Here is a 17,941-nt window from a genome sequence, read left to right on the forward strand (position 1 = left end):
ATCTGGAGACCCTCCAGAACTCTGGGCTAAAGGCACCACCACTGGTCCTAAATCTCACACTCACCCTTTGGGACACTCAGGCGCTCACCCTCCAAAGTTGCAGGACGTCCAGTGCTTGTGGTCCCCGCCTCCTGACCCGCAACCAATGAAGGACACATGCCAGTGTGAAGGCCTGAGGGCCTCTCTCAAACCCACGCCGCTCTGGCGGAGAGGCGCGGTCACGGTGCACTTCCAGGCGGCGACAAGCATGGGCGCCTGACCTGGAGGCTCCGTCTGTCCTGGAGAGCCTCCTCAGCCTCGCAGGAAAGGTCCTCATCAGGACCTGCCGACCAGCCCGGTGCCACCAAACTCCAGGGAACGGACGCAGGCTCGCTGACACCTAGAGAGACCCAGCCCCGCCTGCCCTGCTCTCCAGCTGGTGACCTGAAAGGGAAGATTTCCCGAGATGGAGGCAAAGGATGTCAGGCAACATGGACTTCCCACGACTAGGCCTGGACACCTTCCTCTTTGTCACTGCTCTTCCCTGGAAAGAAAACGGCCTTGTCTGCATTTCCCAAACCCTCGCAGAAGAGGGAGACCTCTTTCTGGTTATGGCCTTTTAGAAACAGCCTCACCACAATCCTGAGTTTTCTCTGAAAGATGAAAAGTTCAGAATTTGCAAAAGTCCTTGTTTCATCTTGTTTGAGATAAGGTTTAAAATGTCTTTCAGTTTTGCAAAGTTCACCACTATTGCTTCATGTTCATGCCTGCACGGTCTTCCAAGTACACTTGGTTATTTCCACATGCTCTGGCCATAGTCACCATTCTGCTCTCATGACATTCAGCAGGGACTTCCAGAAGGCACATGTGACTGTTTTCCTTCATAGGGAGACCTTTCCTGCCCCAGTTGGGATAAATGCCAGTGTATCTTTTAGGTGGCTACTTTCATACCTAGGGTCCTGATTTAGGACCATCATGAAATTTGGAACTGTCATTATACTTGTTGTATAATGATTTTTAAGTCCCGTATTTTGTTGCCTGTCAAGCTTTTGGAAAGGTCTACTACACGGAAAACCTGTTGATCAGTGATGCTTTCAGAGTAAGATCTTGCTCAAAAGGAGTTAAGGCGAAAATGGACACGGGGAAGCCTGACATGGCACCAGAAGGCCTGCAGGGGGAGCTCCACACCCACGCCCTGTCGAGCCGCGGACCACCGACCCCCAGGAAAAGCCCAGCCAACGAGCAGCCAGACGCTGGGGCTTCCCGGTTTCCTCCAACAGGCTTTGGTTTAGAACAGCCGCCCCGCGCCCCTCGCTCTGTAAAACGCCTCCATTCCTGGGACTTGCCCGTGGCGCTCATATGGCCTGCTTGTCCCAAACAGCAACTTTCTGTTGTTCCTGAATATACCCATTTTTTGCTGGTAAAATTACAGAGACAGACAGCCTTTTTTTAAGGCTGACAAGAGCAACAATCCTATCATGTTAGAAATGTTTTGTAGTGCCTTGCCCATTCAGAACTGTAGCTCTTATGAAGCTGGTATGAATACTGGCTTTTTTATTGTAATATAGTTGACATATAAATATTGAAGTATTGATAAAAAATCATTAGATTGTCTAGTAAGTACTTTCTCTTAAGTTACTTACTATTTTTTGTATTTTATCAGGTCTGCAATATTTTAAGAAAAGCAGCTCAGTCGGATAACTGACACAACGGTATGATTTGAGGGGAGGAGTGTTAAAGGGTTCCTTTTTACAAAGACTAAAAAATGTAAAAAAAAATTAAAAATATGATATTTCCTTTGTCCCTGCCAAACAGTGTTTTCATTTTATTTATTTTTAAAGTCGAACCCATTGTGCAATAACTTACATACCATTGTAAGTCCAGGGAGAGGAAATCCTGGGGCAAAATACCTCTAAAAACCGAAATCAGTCAAAGGGAGAAATGAAGTTTAAATTCTGTTTATTGCTTATAAACTGCAGTCTGGGGCAGTTTCTCCTGCTCCAGCAGAGGCAACACCGGCCCTACTCTCTCCTCTCAGGTACAGATCAGCCCTCCCTGCCCAGGTGATTACCCACTGACATGGAGATGAACTCTTCTCCACCCCTGAGGAATGACGCAAATGCACTGAAGTCATATACTTCACGTCCCCCCTCTGAATGCCTATCGATATGTAGATGTACTGAAGGCGGGCAAGATATTCTGGAAATATTACAATTTCACCCACAACCGTGAATGTATCGATTCTGACAGACCCTTCCCAGGCCCACTCTGAGGTGCTCTTCACTGAAGGGCTGAGTGTGGCAGGTCCGTATCTCAGGGTACGGCACGAGCTCACCTCTGCGGTCTTCACGGCAGGGATGCCCCGACCTGCCTGGCAGCAAGAACATGCCTCACAAGGCCACGTGTGCCTCGGCCCTGGCTGTGGTGCCCACTGGTGTGTGGGCCCACACCTGGGAACCGGGAGGAACCAGGCTGAGCACACCTCTGCCTTCCACGAGGGTCAGGCCTCGGTCACCTGCAGGCTGCTCTGGCCCTTGGCGTGCTTCAGAGGCTCTGCTGGCCTGCTCCTCCAACAGACCTATGGGAAGACACCTCTGCAGGACGCAGGTTAAGATTAAATGAGACGCTCGACGGGAGGCTGTGATGTGGGAGCTCACTTTATGCCAGCCATGGTGCCAGCGAGGAGGCCTGCCAGCCAGGACTGCCTCCTGGATGGCACATCCACGGCCACTCTGGCCCTGAAAGGCACAGGCACCAAAACGGGGCTGCTGGGATTAATGTCTTTATACGGAGGGTCAGAGGACCCTTCTCACCCGGCTGTGACACACAGCAGCCCTCCAGGCAGAGGCGGGCCGTGGCTCCCTCGGGCATATTCACGCACACTGGCGCAGCAGTGGTCCCTCGGCCCGTAGCTGCTGGTGCAGCCTGAAATACCGCTGCAGAGGCGTAAAGACCCACTCCCCTGTGTCAGCTTTCACATCCTCAAACAGCCCAAGGGAGCAGCAGCGGCTGCTGGCCAGGTCACAGAATGGCAGGAGACATCCCTTTGGCAAAAAAGGACACGCTCCTGTCCTGTATCTTGTACTGGTAGGTGAGGCTCCGACCCTGCTGCGCTGTGGGCTGTGAAGGTCTCCTCCACAGGATCTGCAGCTATAGGGACAGGGAGAGAAATGAAAGCATCTGCTCCGTGGTGACCCACCTTCCTCCTCTGCAGCCCTCCATTCAGGCCTCCACGAGCTCAGTCACATGTCCCATGCATAGTGTGCCCGACTTCTGAAACCAAGCTCATTACTAGCTAAGTGAAAATCAAGCACCCCCCTCATTTTCACAGCCATGTCTGCTCATTACAAAAAACATGAAGGAGAGAGAAAAACCGTGAACTTTTATGTGCTCCCCTTGGGTCTGCCTTCTACACGTGATGTGTTCTCGTAGGTTCAGCTGATTGTGAAAATCAACACGTGAGCATCTGTATATTCGGCCCGGGCACAGGAAGGCACGGCCTTTATCCTGACGACATCTGCAGGGGCTCGAATGCTCGGGGACCGACATCGTAGCGAGGCTGCAGCTGCCCAGCAGAGCTCCCTGTGCCCACCGTATGAACAAGCACCACCAACGCGGCGGGGCAGAGCCCTGCTCTTCGGCTTCCATTTCCATGATCTCCTCTGAACGACTCTGGGCCAAAACCACCCATTTTGAGTGAGTTGAGTGGTCAACAGGAAGTTCACCTGGGAGCTCTGGTAGAGGCTCAGGGGGACTCCAAAAGAAGCTTTTCAGAAGGCAGGGAGCCAGGGGGTTAGAACTGGCCTTGCTCCCCAGCTGGGGCTCCCAGCTTCTGGTGGGGAGCTGCAATTACTCTGGTCAGAGGCGGCAGTGTGGCAGCCCTGGGTGTGAGGATCGGGGCTCACTGGATGTGCAAAGCCCGCTGCAGCAGTGCAGAGCGATTTGGTATCAGGGCCCCTGGGTTCTGCTCCAGACTGCTGTCTCCTCTCTCCAGGAGCTCACTTAGATCACAAAAGGGCCATGTGGGAACCTACACTGCTGCCTGTTCACAGAACCTCCAGACTCCCTTTCCCCTGAAGGAAGGCTCAACACTATCCCAGCGTGTGGTTCCAGACCCAGCAAAGATGCCAGCAGCCCGCCGCCCAGTAAGCCCCCGGCCCCAGCCCCTGTACCTGCCCATGAACGTCCTTGCAGAAGCCGGTGGCCAGGCCCTCAGCCCGCAGGATCAGGTGGCTCTGGTGACCGACGCCATGCAGCAGGAGGGCGTCCTCCTCATCCTCAGCACCTCCACTGTCATGCACAAGGGCCACTACATTCCCCTGTGACGGAGGCACGATGATGGCAGCCTGCTCCTGCCTGGAGGGGACTCCCAGGCCTGGGAGCGCTGCCCACACACCTCACACACCAGCCTCCCTGCCTTGTGGGAGGGACGGACCCCAGCCTGGGCTCTGGGACCTTAACTCCAACCACCCGTGGACAGTTTCCCCAGCACACCCAACCTGTCCCCTCAGCTCGGCCTGGGGTCCTCTTCAACGTGAGCAATGGTGCTGAGGTACAGCAGGAACATAGGGCACGGGTCAGGCCAGTATAAAATCTACTCAGACTGCGAAAAAGGCTCAGCTTATTCTTTAACGTAATCTACATGCTGTTCTTCCTCTTCTTCCAGCCTCTTAATGAACCAACTTTGTAACCAGGATGAGAGATAGACCTCTGAGTATGAATGAACCTATGTAGGTAAAGAAGGCTGAGATCAACACAGTCATCTGAATAATACTTCGAGACAAAACCTCAAAAAGACATTAATCACCTGCATACAACATGCCCTATGCAGATCCCTACCCAAAAGACCAATAAAATCCCAAGCCTTAACCCCTTAAGTGCACCTCCTCTCTGCGGGTGCCTGTGTTCCCTCCAAGTGGGTAATGTCTCTTCAAATAAACCCTCTTGTTCCATAAGCCTCCCGCACTTCGTCTCTGAACTCTTTCCTGTGGCAAAGATGAGAACTGGCCGACCTCCACTTCCGATGGTGTCTTTGTCTTTTCACTACTTCATTCAGCTTTCTAGTCTTAAATGCAACCTTTTTCTCTGTTCTATTTCCAACAAGTAGGGAAGTGGCTGTGGGAACCTCTGAGTAGGGAGGGGCCTGCACTCTCTGGTCCCCTGGGTGACGGGCAGGAACGGCAGCGTTTCCGTCATGCTCTCCAGCAGTCTGCCCTACCCTTGCTTTGGGATGCTCTCAGAACAGAATCTCACTCCACCCAGTGCTCCACAGCTCCCCCAAATTCTGGGGTGGTAGGGATTTAATTCCTGTGCTGTGCAGTTCAAGCGGACACTGGACTCTAAGGGACCCTGGCTTTAGGAGTTGGCAGGAGATGTGCCCTATGCCAAGCAGGAGTTCAATGAACTTCCCTTCTCCCCATTCTCACTTTCTGCTGCCCGTACAGCTGCACAAATAAAGGGTCACTTTTCGTGGCACTATGCAACACTGATATTCAGTCACTCACTCCCTTTAATGAATTCCTTTCTTACCTGCACTCATTCGACCTGTTCGAGAATTCTTCTCCATTCCAGATCAAAGCCCTCCCTCCCCCATCTGGGCTGAGGTTTCACCCAGCTGCAGAACAGATCACCCCAGGCAGGGCTGCCTGGTGTCTCCAGCTGGCCAGCAACAGTGCCACTGTCCCACCAGGCAGCAGTTCACCCAGTCCACAGCTCCTAAGGGCTCACCTACGCCAGGCCCCACGTGGGGATAAGAGTGAGAGAGACAGACATGGGTGTGGGGGTGCAACGGAGAGGTGTCTGGCCCAGAGGTGGGTGCCCTGAGCCGAGGCGGAAGGACCAGGAAGAGCTAGCCAGCCAGAACCAGAGGGGAAGGCCAACCCCGCTGAAACCGGACGACACCTCAACTAAGCCTCAACTAAACCCTTCCAAAGGAATTGTGTCCAGCTGTTAGAAAAATGAAGCCTGTCTGTGGTTCTGTTTTTAGGCAACAGACACCAAAATATACTGAGTTATTAAATGAAAAGAGAAATTTCAAACAGTGTGGATAGTGGGTCACCAGTGACAAAAAGGGAAATGCAGGGGAGCAAACACACATACAAATGTGTTCACGAATGACGGCTGTCTGGGAGTCTGATGGGCTCTGCAACCATTCCTTCCTGAAGCAACCTTTATCCTATTCATCCTATTTCTTTTCTAAACTTGCCAAGTTCTGCCTTTTCCAAAGAAGCATTTCCACAAGAAGCGGGTGGCAGTGGGCCAGACAGCTGAGCTGCTGCAGGTGGCTGTGGCCGGGGCATCCCCCACCCGCACGCTGCGACCCCAAGCCTCCTGCACTTCCTCCTCCTCCAGTCCTCTCCACACTACCCGCTCCTGGCCCTGTGTCCGCAGCCGGGACAGCCTCGGGAATTCCCCGAAACGCAGCAGTGCTTGCTGCTGGTCCGCACACTGGCTGACCCAGTGTGACTCTCCCGCTGCTCTGCCCAGCCTGCCGCACCTCCACGCTGGGGACTGTGCTGGCTCGTTACAGCTGCACCTCATCCACTACTGCAGCTGGGTTCTGGTGAGGCAGGCACCCCCCCACTGCTGTGTTTCAGGCTGGCCTACTACCATTGTTAGAATCTCCACCATGGCTGCGATACAATGAGTTCTGACAAATATATATTCAGTCTTCATCCACAGTTCCTGAGAACACTTCAGAGCCATACATGTTGTGTGGGTGTCTTAATAGAGTGATCTGGACCCTACCAAAGGGTGGGGTTGGTTGCCAAGGGAACCGAGTAACTAGCAGGTAGGAGCTCTCAGCCCGCAGCCCAGGAGGGGAGAGGGCTGTATTGAATAACCAATGACTTAGCCAAACATGACCATGCAGTGAAGGCCTCACAAAGCCCCTGAAAAAAGCTTATTGCTCTCCGGGATCCTGCTCTGTGGGAGAGCGCGTCCACACTTGGGGAAGCCGATGCCTCCACGTGCCACCAAGCCAGGCCCCCAGCTCACGAGGACAGAAGGGCCTTTATTTGGGGCCTTGCCCTTTGTGTCTCTTCATCTGGCTGTTACCTTGTATCCTTTGCTAAACTGGTACGCCTAAGTGTTTCCCTGAGTTCTGCGATCCGCTCCAGTAAATTAACCGAGGGTAAGGGTAGGCCACGGGAGCCTCCAGTCTGCAGCTGGGGCTCAGAAGCACAGGCCCAGAACAATGACCTGCCCTGGGATATGGCCAACGCCAGCAGGGCAGGCACGGCTACAGCAGCTCCTGTGGTCTGTGTTGTTCATTCCTTACTTCTGAGGGCTCAACTATTTAGCGATGGCACGTAAGGAAGAGCAGGGTGGGGAGACTGCAAGATTTCTGGGCCTACCAGAGTGAAGCCAAAACCCCAAGCACAGAAGAAAGACTGCAGCCAGCCAGTGAGGTGTGCCCGTGTCTGGCACTCAGTGGTACCTTCAGTGCGTGGCACACAACGGCCCTGCAGTAGTGCACGAAGTCCAGCACGGCCACTGCCCCTACGCCCAGGCTCAGCAGCACACTGAGGTCATCCACCAGCAGCACCGGGCACCTCCACGCAGCTCCCCCGCTAGCCACGGGCTTCAGGGCTTCCTGCACGAACTCAAAGAGTGGCTGCAGGCTCCCGGCATCGGCCTCCCTGGGACAGAGGACAGAAGTCATCATTTCCCTCCCTACACACATTCACCTGGGACCAAGCAGCACCCAGAAAAGGGCCAGGAGGAGGCACAGAACCAGATCACAATCCTTCCCCACAGGGATAGAGATCTGTTGGAGAGGAGAGGCATGCACGTGCCCAGGAGTGCACTGTCCTTACACTGAAGTGTCCCTCCAGGCCGTGCAGGTACAAAGCACTACGCTAGAAACCCAGGGACACAAAGTTAAACAGATTCCTGGATCCTCAAGGGATTCCACATAGCCTCTCAATCCAAGAGCTTCAGGCACATGAAGATTAATCTGGACTGGGCAGGCATGAGAGGCCTTGTCAGGAGGATCACAAGTAGGTATGAAAAGCTAAACAGCACTTCAGGGGCCATGGTGGTGAGGGGCGTGGTCTAAGGCCTGCTTATGTACGTAGCAGATCTGAGCTGCTTCTGAACAAGCTGGCCCAGCTATCTCTCCTAACGACCATCCTCAGCTATCATTTCCATCAACAGGTGGGAGGCTCACAAAGCACCCAGCACAGAACCCAAGCTCCTGTCCCAACGCTCCAGGGCTGAGTTCCACTAACACCAGGATCCTCGACCTAAGCAGGTATAACCAGGCCCATCACTCAGACTCAGATGCATGGCACGGGCCATGTACGAGGCCACAGGGTCAGGGCCTGTGGCCCTCTGAGTCCGTGCTGACGCTCGCACTGTGTAAGGCCATCGGGGGTCAGAGAGAGAGTTCCTGTACACACTTCTTTGTGTCAGATGAAGACCAGCAGCCAGGTGAGGGTCTGCACAGAGCTGTGTGTGGTGGATACTCATGAAGGACAGGCAGGGAAGCAACCTCAGAATGCCACACCAGCGGTCAACAAACTGTTTCCTAAAGGGCCGCCTGTAAATATGCCAGCATGAGACAGTATGTCAGCACGAATGTGGCTACCCTGGCACAATCTCATTTACAAAACAGGTAGCTGGCCCACGGCTGAGCCATGCATCAGCCAAGAACAGATCAAAGGTGTCAGCTTGGGCTCGAAGCCAGGGTGGGAAAAACCAGCAAAGCATGCTGCTCAGTCATACTGCCAGCACATGATGCTTCCCACGGCTTTCAGGACAGCCCTACAGCCTCTGCTCCGCAGTAAGAGCCAGGGCTTTCCCATACTGCTGCAACAACAGGGAAGCATCTGCCCTCCCACACCGAGGAGTGGGGTCACTCAGCAATCCTCATGTGGGCACACCTACCAGGTGTGCACCTCTGGGCTGGGCTGCAGGCTGACTGACCTGAGGAACTGCAAGGGGTGTGGCTCCTCCCGTGGCTGGAAGAAGACATCCACAGAGGACTTGAGACCCTCGAGGAACACAAGCTGCCCGCGTTCCCGTGCCGTGGTCAGGCTGACACCCTGAACATGACAGAGAGGAGAGTGAGCTACTGTGCCCTGCAGACAATCAGAGAGGCCAGACTCTAGCGGACAGGAGGGCGCAGGACATATTCTGAGCTCTGCATATGTGCACCTGTCCCTCCTGCATATGGCCGTGACTTCTTTTCCCTGGATGTTCCTAACCCACAATCCCCATTCTGTTTCCAGATGTGTATTACATTTGTTGCTTTTTAAAAACCTTTTGCTTGTATTTTTCATGATTACCCAATATTTATTTTTAATTTACAATGGTACCACATTATTTCCTTTTTAAATGCATGAATTACAAAACTGAACACATTTAAAAACAGTAAGTAAACAATAACAGTAAGACGGGGAAGAATGACAGAGGTCTGAAAATGCTAGTGCTGGAAAAAGACCAGACTTCTGACTTGGAATTTCATAAACCCTCTTGTTTATCCAGCAATCCTGGGACCTCAGGAGTGTTGTGGGGCATTTCAAAGGTCACTGCTGATGGGTGGCCTGGTCCCCTCCCTCCCTGAGACCAGCCTATCAAACACTCCAAAACAACCCAGGAAGTCCACCCGCTCACAGGTCACAGGTCTCAGCCAAAGCAGGGTTGGGAGGTGACTACCATCCTGGCCACCTTGTTCTCGCCTGCCTGCCTGTAATGAGATGAGGGGCAGGTGACAAAAGCACCTCTCCCCATCTTTGGGTCCCAAGCCCTTTACATAGGAAGAGACGGCGACACACCTGACTTGGCAGCAGACCAACTGTGATCTCCAACCCAACAGGACCAATATAAAAGTCCACACTGAGGAGGAGAAAACCCCAAAAGTCCACTGTGAGCAGAGATGGGTTTGATTACCTGATAATAGATCTGATTCCAGCAAAAAGGCTGCCTGAGCTTCCCAGATAAGGTGCTCAGGACCCCACAATTCCCTCATTCCCACCCTTGTTAAGTTCTTTACAACCCAAATAGGAATACCCAGCTATAGGCTACACTCACTGGGATCTAATATATTTACCATCTTCTGCCCCACGATATTGTAGTGACTGAAGGACTGGATGAGTGCCACAAAGCAGACTTTACAATTAGCTGGAAAAAAAAAACAAACTGGTATGTAATGATGTCTCTACTTGCAATCAGTCTTGTATACTTCATACCTCTGAAAACAGAAGCACGAAGGCAGGTCCAGAGACCCAGAAGCCTTGCAGCCTGACATGACCAATCTTATACTAAAATGCATTTTTTTTCATATTTAGTAATTGTACCTTATTTCATCAATTCTGAAATGTATTTTTTCCATGAGATGTATTACTAGGTATCTTATTTATTTTGTTCTATTGCTAATTGTGGTTTTTAAATTTTTTATTTTTCTGTTTGTTGTTGGTATACAGGAATACAATTGATCTTTTTAAACTGATCTTGTATCCAAGACATAAGAGGAACCGAAGAAACGCTAATGACTTATTAAATTGATTGCTCAAAATTATTTACTGAACATAATTCTAACAATTTGTTGCAGATTCTCTTGCTTCTTTCTATGCTGACAGTAACAAACTTTTTTAGTTGCAAAATAAAGAGGTAACCTGGAAAGCTGTAAATCATTATGACTGAGTGTGAAAGGTCATTATGACTGAGTGTGAGAGGCCTCTGCCCTAACCTGGCCCGGCTCAGTGACCATGCAGTTTTCTTCCCTGTGTTTTGTAGGAAGCATCCAGTGCCAGGGCCAAGCATCAATGGTCCAGTGCCCAAAGACCTCAAGATACACAAGAGGAGCAGCTAAATCAGGAGGCCACCTGAGGAGCATGGTGAGGCAGCGGCTGCACAGTGGGTAGAGACCAGGAGGGCAGGGCTCGGATACAGTGAGCACGTGCCACTCTCTGGCAGGGATGGAGAAAGAGCAAGATGACCCATTAACCCATCACCTAATGAACAGCCATCTGGCTACCCAAACGCCAAAGCCTGGACAGCTAACACTAATCCTACTATTTCCCGAGACAGGCATTTTTTCCTTGCCTTAGGTTTCTTTTTCTATAGCATCAGTGAGTCCCATACCTTTGAGGTAGAAGGAAAGGAAGTGGTGCACAAGAAAACTGCCATCCGTCTTGGCGTCACAGAGTAGAGTCAGTTTCCCCTAAAAGTTAAGAGGAACACAAAAAGGTGAAGTAGGTCCCCTGGAAAGAGGTCAGCTTAGAGTGTGAATCTAGCTGAGTGCGCCCACCCAATGTTTCTACACCTGAGGAGTGTGTGTGTACATTTCACTTACTATTACACTTTATTTATGTACACACACGAAGATAACCAAGAAGATAAGAAGTCAAGATTATGGAAAAACAACAATTAAAGTGATGAGTGTTAGGTCAGTCATGGGCATCTCTCAGGTTCCACTCCTCTTTCTCGCTCCTCACCTTGGCAACTCAGGGACCACTCTTGGGGGGGAATTAAATCCTGAACAAAGGATGCTTTTATTATCAGAACCCAAGGAAAATCAGCAAAAATCACAGCTTGCCAAAATTGGACGGAACCTTCAAAAGAGCCCTTGGATCCAGCTTTCTGTCCTCCAGGGTGGGAGGAATGGCTGTTGACAGGCCCGTGGTGACGAGGCCTCCCCGAGGCCGGGTGGGAGCCGACGCGTCCAGGCCAGGCGCTCGGCACGGCGCCCCGCAAAGGCCTCTAAGAGGGTGTCTGCGGTGCCGGCCGCCCGGCTCCAGGGGCCTCTCGGCCCCGGGGATCCCCCGTACAACTCCGGGGCCACGCGGACCCTCCACGCCCTCGGGCGGAGGCTGTGGGCTGCACTGGGTCGAAGCCCACCAGGCCCCCGAAAGCTACGATCCGGGAGGCCGACGAACCCGCCCTCTCCCGGGAAGGCAGGTCACGAAGCGGACCCGACGCTCTGGGAAGTAAGCGCTGCGCTGCCCTTGGGAGCCTGGCGGCGAGGCCGTGGCGGCGCCGGGCCGGGGGTCCTCGACTGAGGAGCGGCCTGCACGCACTCGCCTCCCCTCGCGGGAGCCCCGCTCAGGGCGCGCGCGGGGCCCCCCCGCGGACCACAGGGTCGCGCTCCCGAAACCCGCTTCCCGACGCGCGCCAGCGTACCTGCTCCGCCGCGTCGGGGGAGGTGCCGAGGAGCTCGCTGAGTTCCGGGAGCATCCCGACCGCTCGCGGGCTGCGCAGAGCGGAGGCCCCCGAGCGCACCGAGCGCCGCCTCTGGGCGCGCGGGACGAGCGCGCACGCGCAGCACCGCCCCCGGGCGCCTGCGCAGCCAGCCGGACTTCACGCGCGCCCAGGCGGGGCGAGGGCCCCGGGGCTTGGGGTGCGGGGCCTGCTGGGGGGCCCCGGGCTCCCCCCACCCCGCGGTCCGGCTCGCCCCTCCTGGACCTCGCTCTCGCCCCAGCACCGGGGCTCAAAGTTCTGCACGCACCCATCGCGCTCCTCGCGCGTCCAGAAACGCGGGCTTGTGCGTGGAAAAGCCAAAGGAGAAGGGTTACCGGGGGCAGCGGGGTGCGGGCGGCAGGGTGGAGAGGGCGGGGCGCCGCTGCCCCTCCTCCCCCCGCCCCCAGCGGTTTGCACTCGCTTGGTTCGGTCTCGCTCAGACGTCACCCCTTTCCCTTCCCCTCTCCCCTGCCGTTATTTCCTCCGTAGGTCGGTCGCTGGGGACCATGTCCGTTTTTGTTGTAGCCCAGCCAGCCACGGACCCCTGGGACAAGCCTCTGAGAAGGAAGTCGAGCTGTCCAGTCCCGCATCGAGGGAGACAGCAGTGGAGCCCCGGCGTCTGTCATCGAGCCGAGGGACGCGGGCGCCGGACGATTAGGGGTCGGGGAAGCGGTTCAGGTGAAGCAGCAATGCGCTCCAGGAGAGAGCACAGCTCTGGGCCAAGGAGCAGTGTCTGGCCTGGACTGCGCAGTGCATCTGGGTTTCCTGGGAACTGCAAGGTTAAAGAGAGGTGGCATGCAGTCACCCGGAGCTCTGCAGCTGGCCTAGAAATGAGAGCTGCTTCTCTATGTCAAGTTTAGATCCTCCAGTCAAGAATGGGTGTTCGTGTTTACGGATAAGTGAGAAAGAGGAAAGCAACGCGTGGCATCCCGGAGCTGGCCTGACAGCTAGGTCTTGGTTTTCTGTGGATCAGAAACAGTTTCACACAACATTGACATCAGTCTGACTGTGATGGATCAAGACAGACAAAGCACTCCATGATCATCCTGAGTCGAACATAAACATTGTCTAAGCCAGGAACTACCAAATATCCTCTCTCCCAGCTAAGTACAGCTACTTCACCAGCAGCAGCTTAGCCACTCTGGTCGGCCCTCCCTATAGCCTAGATTCCCTAAGATACCAAGCCTAACATTAACAAACAAAAGTTAATACAAACTAATACAAATATGGAAAATTCACTCTCTGACAGGAGTCAGTCCCCGGGAAAGTTGTGCTTCCTTAAACCCTTTAAATCACCTGTCAAGCGCAAAGCCTGTAATCATGTTCCAAAACTCTTTTAATGAAAACCCCCATGGTTCTCTGGTGTGCATTCTCCTTCACAGCAATGAGTAATAAACCCGGCTTTTTCAGTAACAGGTGTATTCTTGGTGGTTGTAGCATGGAGGGAATTTGCATATGATTTTAAGCAGAAAAGTTTTGATTTTAGAGAACAAAGTTTCTTAGTAAGAAAGCACTATGTACACAAAGGAACTGGTTACTATGAGACCCCAGCAGAAGCACATCCTTGAGAGAAATACTGTTTCCTGTTAAAGTAGGCTTTATGTATATTGATGATAAATAGCAGGACAGGTCCCTACAGTCTAAGCTAATTGTTCATTTCTTGGTCTCCTTATTTGTTCAAATCTGCATTAGAAGCCAGGAGGGCTGGGATTTTTTTCTCTCGTATTCCCTTGGTGCCTAAAAGAATGCCTGCACATAGCAGGTGCTCATTTTAAAGGAATGACTGTGTTTTTCTGCAACAGTGGGCTGTTTTTTCACTTTTTTGGTATGCTTTGAAGCAAAAACAGTCTTTAGTTTTGAAGTCCAGTTCCTCTACTTTTCCCTTTGTTTGCTCATGCATTTGGTGTCTGTGGGGAAAATGGAACTTTCTGCCCAGGATTCCTGCCTGGCCTTAGTAACGCCCATTGTGTACCCTTCTTTCCTGCATTTATTTGATCCCAACGAATTCATAAAGAACTTGCCCCAGGCAGGGAACCCGTTCCTCCCAGAGCTATAGGGTCATATCAAAGAATCCATTGTTGAATCCATACTCATGAAGATTTACCCTGCGTTATCTTCTAAGACTTTTATAATTTTATTTCTTGAGTTAGATCATTGATCCACTTTGAATCAATTTCTTGTATATGGTGTTAAGGTAAGGATCTCTGTTAGCTGGGGATACAGGGCAATTTTGAAAGTGACATGTTCCATTTAATCTTGCTGTAATTTGATTAGTATTTATTGAATCTTTAGTTACAGTTTGAGAACAGTGTTGTTTTAATATCAAGCACTGATTCTACCTTTATTTATGGATTTTCCTATCAATAGTGATGGGTTAGTTCTATTTTTTCCCTATGACAAAGAATACCACTGTGAAATACTCAACTTTGTCTCTTTTTATTCATGTGCAAGAGTTTCCCCAGGGCATATATCTGAACTGGAATTGTTGGGTCATAGGCTAAGGTGAATTTACTATAAAGCTAACAAAACTGACTTTTAAATTCATAATGTTTGATTCATTTTTTAAATGAGAATTTTATATAGTCTTAGATCCCAAAATGCCTGGATTTGCCCCTAATCATAGTTTATGCACATGTTCAGCAAACCAGTGCAAATATGGAAAATTCAAATGCAGAAGAATTGATGCAGGAAGTTGGGCTGAGGGTGTTGGAAGAACTGGAGGAACAAAATGGAGAAGAGGAGTTTACACAATAGTTAGGTACTGTTCCTGGGCTGAAGTGTCCTCCTGTGAGTGAAGGGGGCTGGAAGCCTTCAAACTATGCCTTTCAGGCTGCTTTGCCAGGTGGCGTCTAGTTAGGTTCTATAAGGAGATACAGGCAGTAGACAGGAAGAAAGGAAGGAAAGAGCCACTTTTCCTGCTCCTGGACCCTCCAGCAGCAGCTGGGAGTTTTGGCTGCAGTGGGGGCACAGGCTCCAGGGCCCAAAGGGCAGCCACAGCTGCAGCGATGCTCCCAGCCTCTCCTGTCTCCCACCCTCAATCTGTCAGATCTCCAGGCCTTCAAAATGGCTGTTCTCTTTCCACTAGTCGGGCCTTTCCAGCTCCATCCCATGCCCTCCATGACTGTGCCCTGAAACTCAAGCTCTGGTAAGCATGCATGCTGCCTCATCTCGTCCTGGGAGCAGCAGCTGCCCTATGGCTCCCAGCCCCAGGTGCCTCCTTCAGCCCCACTTCTCTGCTAGATGCTGGTGATCACGTCACCACTGGAAAGCCACATGGCCCTGCTGCAGCCCCACTCAAAACACAGCTGTGCCCATGCCATCATGGCCTTTGTGCTCCTGTCTCTAAGTTACTGACGTGTTCCAGACCTCATGTCTCCTATCAGCCTCTCATTTCTCCTCTCTACCCAGCTGGCCTTCTTGGCAGGCCCCTCTGCCTAGAATGCACTTCCCGCATAAAAGGAAAGGAGCGACACACAGCAGCAATTCACTGGAGAATTCCGCTTTATTAGGGAAAGGTGCTGGGTTATATAGGAAGGGGCATGGGGTGATTGTGGTGTTACTTCTACGGGGCTGGTGGCTGTTGGCTAGGTGCTGGGATTGGGGGGGGGCGAGAGGTGATTGGGCTTCAGGTGGCACCGGCGGGAACCGAGGACCCCGAAGAGAAGCTGGAAGTTTGCCATCTTACTGGTGGGGGCCCTTCATTCCCCCCTTTCTCCTCTATGGGGTTGTGGACGTTGCTTTCTCTCTGACTGCTTCCTGCTGAACAGGGGTGGAGAAGGGAGTGAGGGCTTGAGGATTGGTAGGAAAGGGTTGACAGGACTCCCCACAGTAAGGATGAGTAGATGTGGACTTCTTCAGGTTGGAAATCAATGAAGGTTCCCTGTAACCATAGGTCGAGGACCTGTTGATTCCAATGGTGCCAAGAGGATATGGGTGTCAGGAGCCAGGCGTCTGCGGCCATTGTTTCCAGGAACAGTTTCCAGCGGAGAGAGGGGCCCATCTCAGCGTGTGGTGAGGAGGTCACGTGAGGGTGAGGGATCTTCTGTGGCCAGAAGCTGGTAGTTCCTGAGTAAAAGCTGGTTGAAAGCTTGATTGGAGATTTTTCCGACTTGGGATTTGATGAGCTTTATTATACAGGGTAAGAAGAGACAGGCGAGAAGAATGACTATTATGGGGCCTGCAATGGGCCAGAGCCAGGTGAGGAGGGGGTTTGTTAGTATTGAAGAGAATGGGTTGGAATTGGAAGCAGAGTGGAGGCTGGAGGCAAGGTCGGTGAGTTTGGTGATGTCAGTTTCTACAATGCCGGATTCGTTGATGTAATAGCTGCACTCTTCCCAGAGGAAGACGCAGGTGCCGCCCTTCTCGGCTGTAAGCAGATCTAGCGCCCGCCGGTTTTGAAGGGTGACTTTAGCTAGCGAAGTGACCTGTCTTTGGAGAGAGGCTAGGGAATCGGCAGTGGATGTCAGGGCCCCCTCAAGTTTGGCATTGAGATCTGTAACTGCCCATAGAGAGTGACCCAAGGCTCCTCCCGAAAACCCTGCCCCAATGGCTGAGGTGGTCAAAGAAATACCGACCATGATGGGAAGGAAAGCAGCCCTTTTTGTACGCGAGGGCAAGGGAGGTTGGAGCTCAAGAAATTCTGCCATGCTGTAAAGTGTAAGCTGTGGGATTAGGGTGACGACAATGCAGGGTGTGCTGGAGTTGGGAGGCAGTGAAGTGCGCTGGAGGGGGGTGGAGTTGGGCCTACACAGTGGTGCATGGTGAGATTATCTGCGTATTCTGGTTCCCACAGGGGTATGTCTGCCAGGGGGCGGAGGGGTTGTCTTTCTGCATGGAAGGAGTAGTTGGAAATATTAAGGGGCACGGCGGCCAGCAGTGGGCGCTGTAGTGATGCGCACAAGAGACAATTGGCGGTGTTGAGGGTGTGGTTGAGAAAGATGGTGGTGTCCTGAATGAGCTGTAACGAAGAGTAGGAGAAATGGGAAGAGGGGCGGGGATAAGAAGATGAAGAGGCGCCGTCAAGAGTTTGGATAATGACTTTTTCGGAATGTCAGTATCTGATGCAACTTGAGAGATCTGGGAATGAGAGGGAACATACTCTTGAGAGATATGAAGGGTACCGTGGGGGGTCGAGGACCCCCCATAGTAAACTGAGGCTGTGACTCCGGCGGCCCATCGAGAGTCCCAGGGATCTGGAATTGATAAGGAGAATGAGCCGTTGGGATATTTCATGAAACGGTTGGAGGAGTAATACTGTGGGTACTGGAAGTCACCCATGTAGTGAATGGCACAAGACCAGTAGGGACATCCCCCGTAGGTGTCTGGCCATCACCTGCAATAGGCTTGTTTTTGGTCATAGAGGAAGCAGAGGTGGGGAGAATAAGGGTAGCTGTTAGTGAACACTTCGGTGGAGGGAGGAAAGTGGAGGCAAGGGGGTGAACGGGGTTTTGGAGGAAAGAGGACAGTAAGGTCAGGAGTCTGGAGGGAGGGAGAGTCTGTAAACTTTTGTAGGTTAAGAGATCTTTTAGGTGATGTGGGGACAGAATGGTAAGGGGCGCCCTGAATGTTAGTTTATGAGCTTCCTTCTGCAAGAGCTGCCCAGCGGCTAATGCCTGTAGGCAGGGGGCCCATCCCCAAACTGTGGGGTCTAATTGCTTGGAGAGATAAGCTACTGGGGCAAAGGATGGGCCATAATATTGGCCTAGGACTCCTAGAGCTTGACTGGACCTCTCATGAATGTATAATGAGAAGGGTTTCGACAAACCAGGGAGATGGAGAG

General features: G+C 52.3%; 1 protein-coding gene and 1 long non-coding RNA gene across 4 annotated transcripts; one reads left to right on the forward strand and one right to left on the reverse strand.

The window, feature by feature from the left end:
• Window positions 1-1,921: 1,921 nt before the first annotated feature.
• On the reverse strand, window positions 1,922-12,244 carry ELP6 (elongator acetyltransferase complex subunit 6). 3 transcript variants are annotated; one of them, XM_036994354.2, is made up of 7 exons: window positions 12,106-12,240; window positions 11,068-11,146; window positions 10,034-10,104; window positions 8,908-9,026; window positions 7,418-7,619; window positions 4,152-4,298; window positions 1,922-3,129 (listed from the first exon to the last, which is right to left on the reverse strand). In XM_036994354.2, exons 1-7 carry the CDS (start codon window positions 12,157-12,159, stop codon window positions 3,001-3,003), a joined length of 801 nt encoding a protein of 266 aa, XP_036850249.1. In that variant the 5' UTR covers window positions 12,160-12,240; the 3' UTR covers window positions 1,922-3,000. The 3 variants fall into 3 exon arrangements, with proteins under 3 accessions (XP_036850249.1, XP_073086612.1, XP_036850250.2); XM_073230511.1 differs by lacking the exon at window positions 10,034-10,104 and having other exon boundaries at window positions 12,106-12,244; XM_036994355.2 differs by lacking the exon at window positions 1,922-3,129 and having other exon boundaries at window positions 4,222-4,705.
• An 82-nt stretch (window positions 12,245-12,326) lies between these two features.
• Window positions 12,327-13,575, forward strand: LOC118967607 (uncharacterized). Its single transcript, XR_005054797.2, has 2 exons — window positions 12,327-12,466; window positions 12,652-13,575. It is a non-coding gene; the product is annotated as an uncharacterized lncRNA (long non-coding RNA).
• The last annotated feature ends 4,366 nt before the right edge of the window (window positions 13,576-17,941 follow it).

Source organism: Manis javanica, chromosome 3, assembly GCF_040802235.1.
Source record: "Manis javanica isolate MJ-LG chromosome 3, MJ_LKY, whole genome shotgun sequence".
NCBI classification, from domain to species: Eukaryota; Metazoa; Chordata; class Mammalia; order Pholidota; family Manidae; genus Manis; species Manis javanica.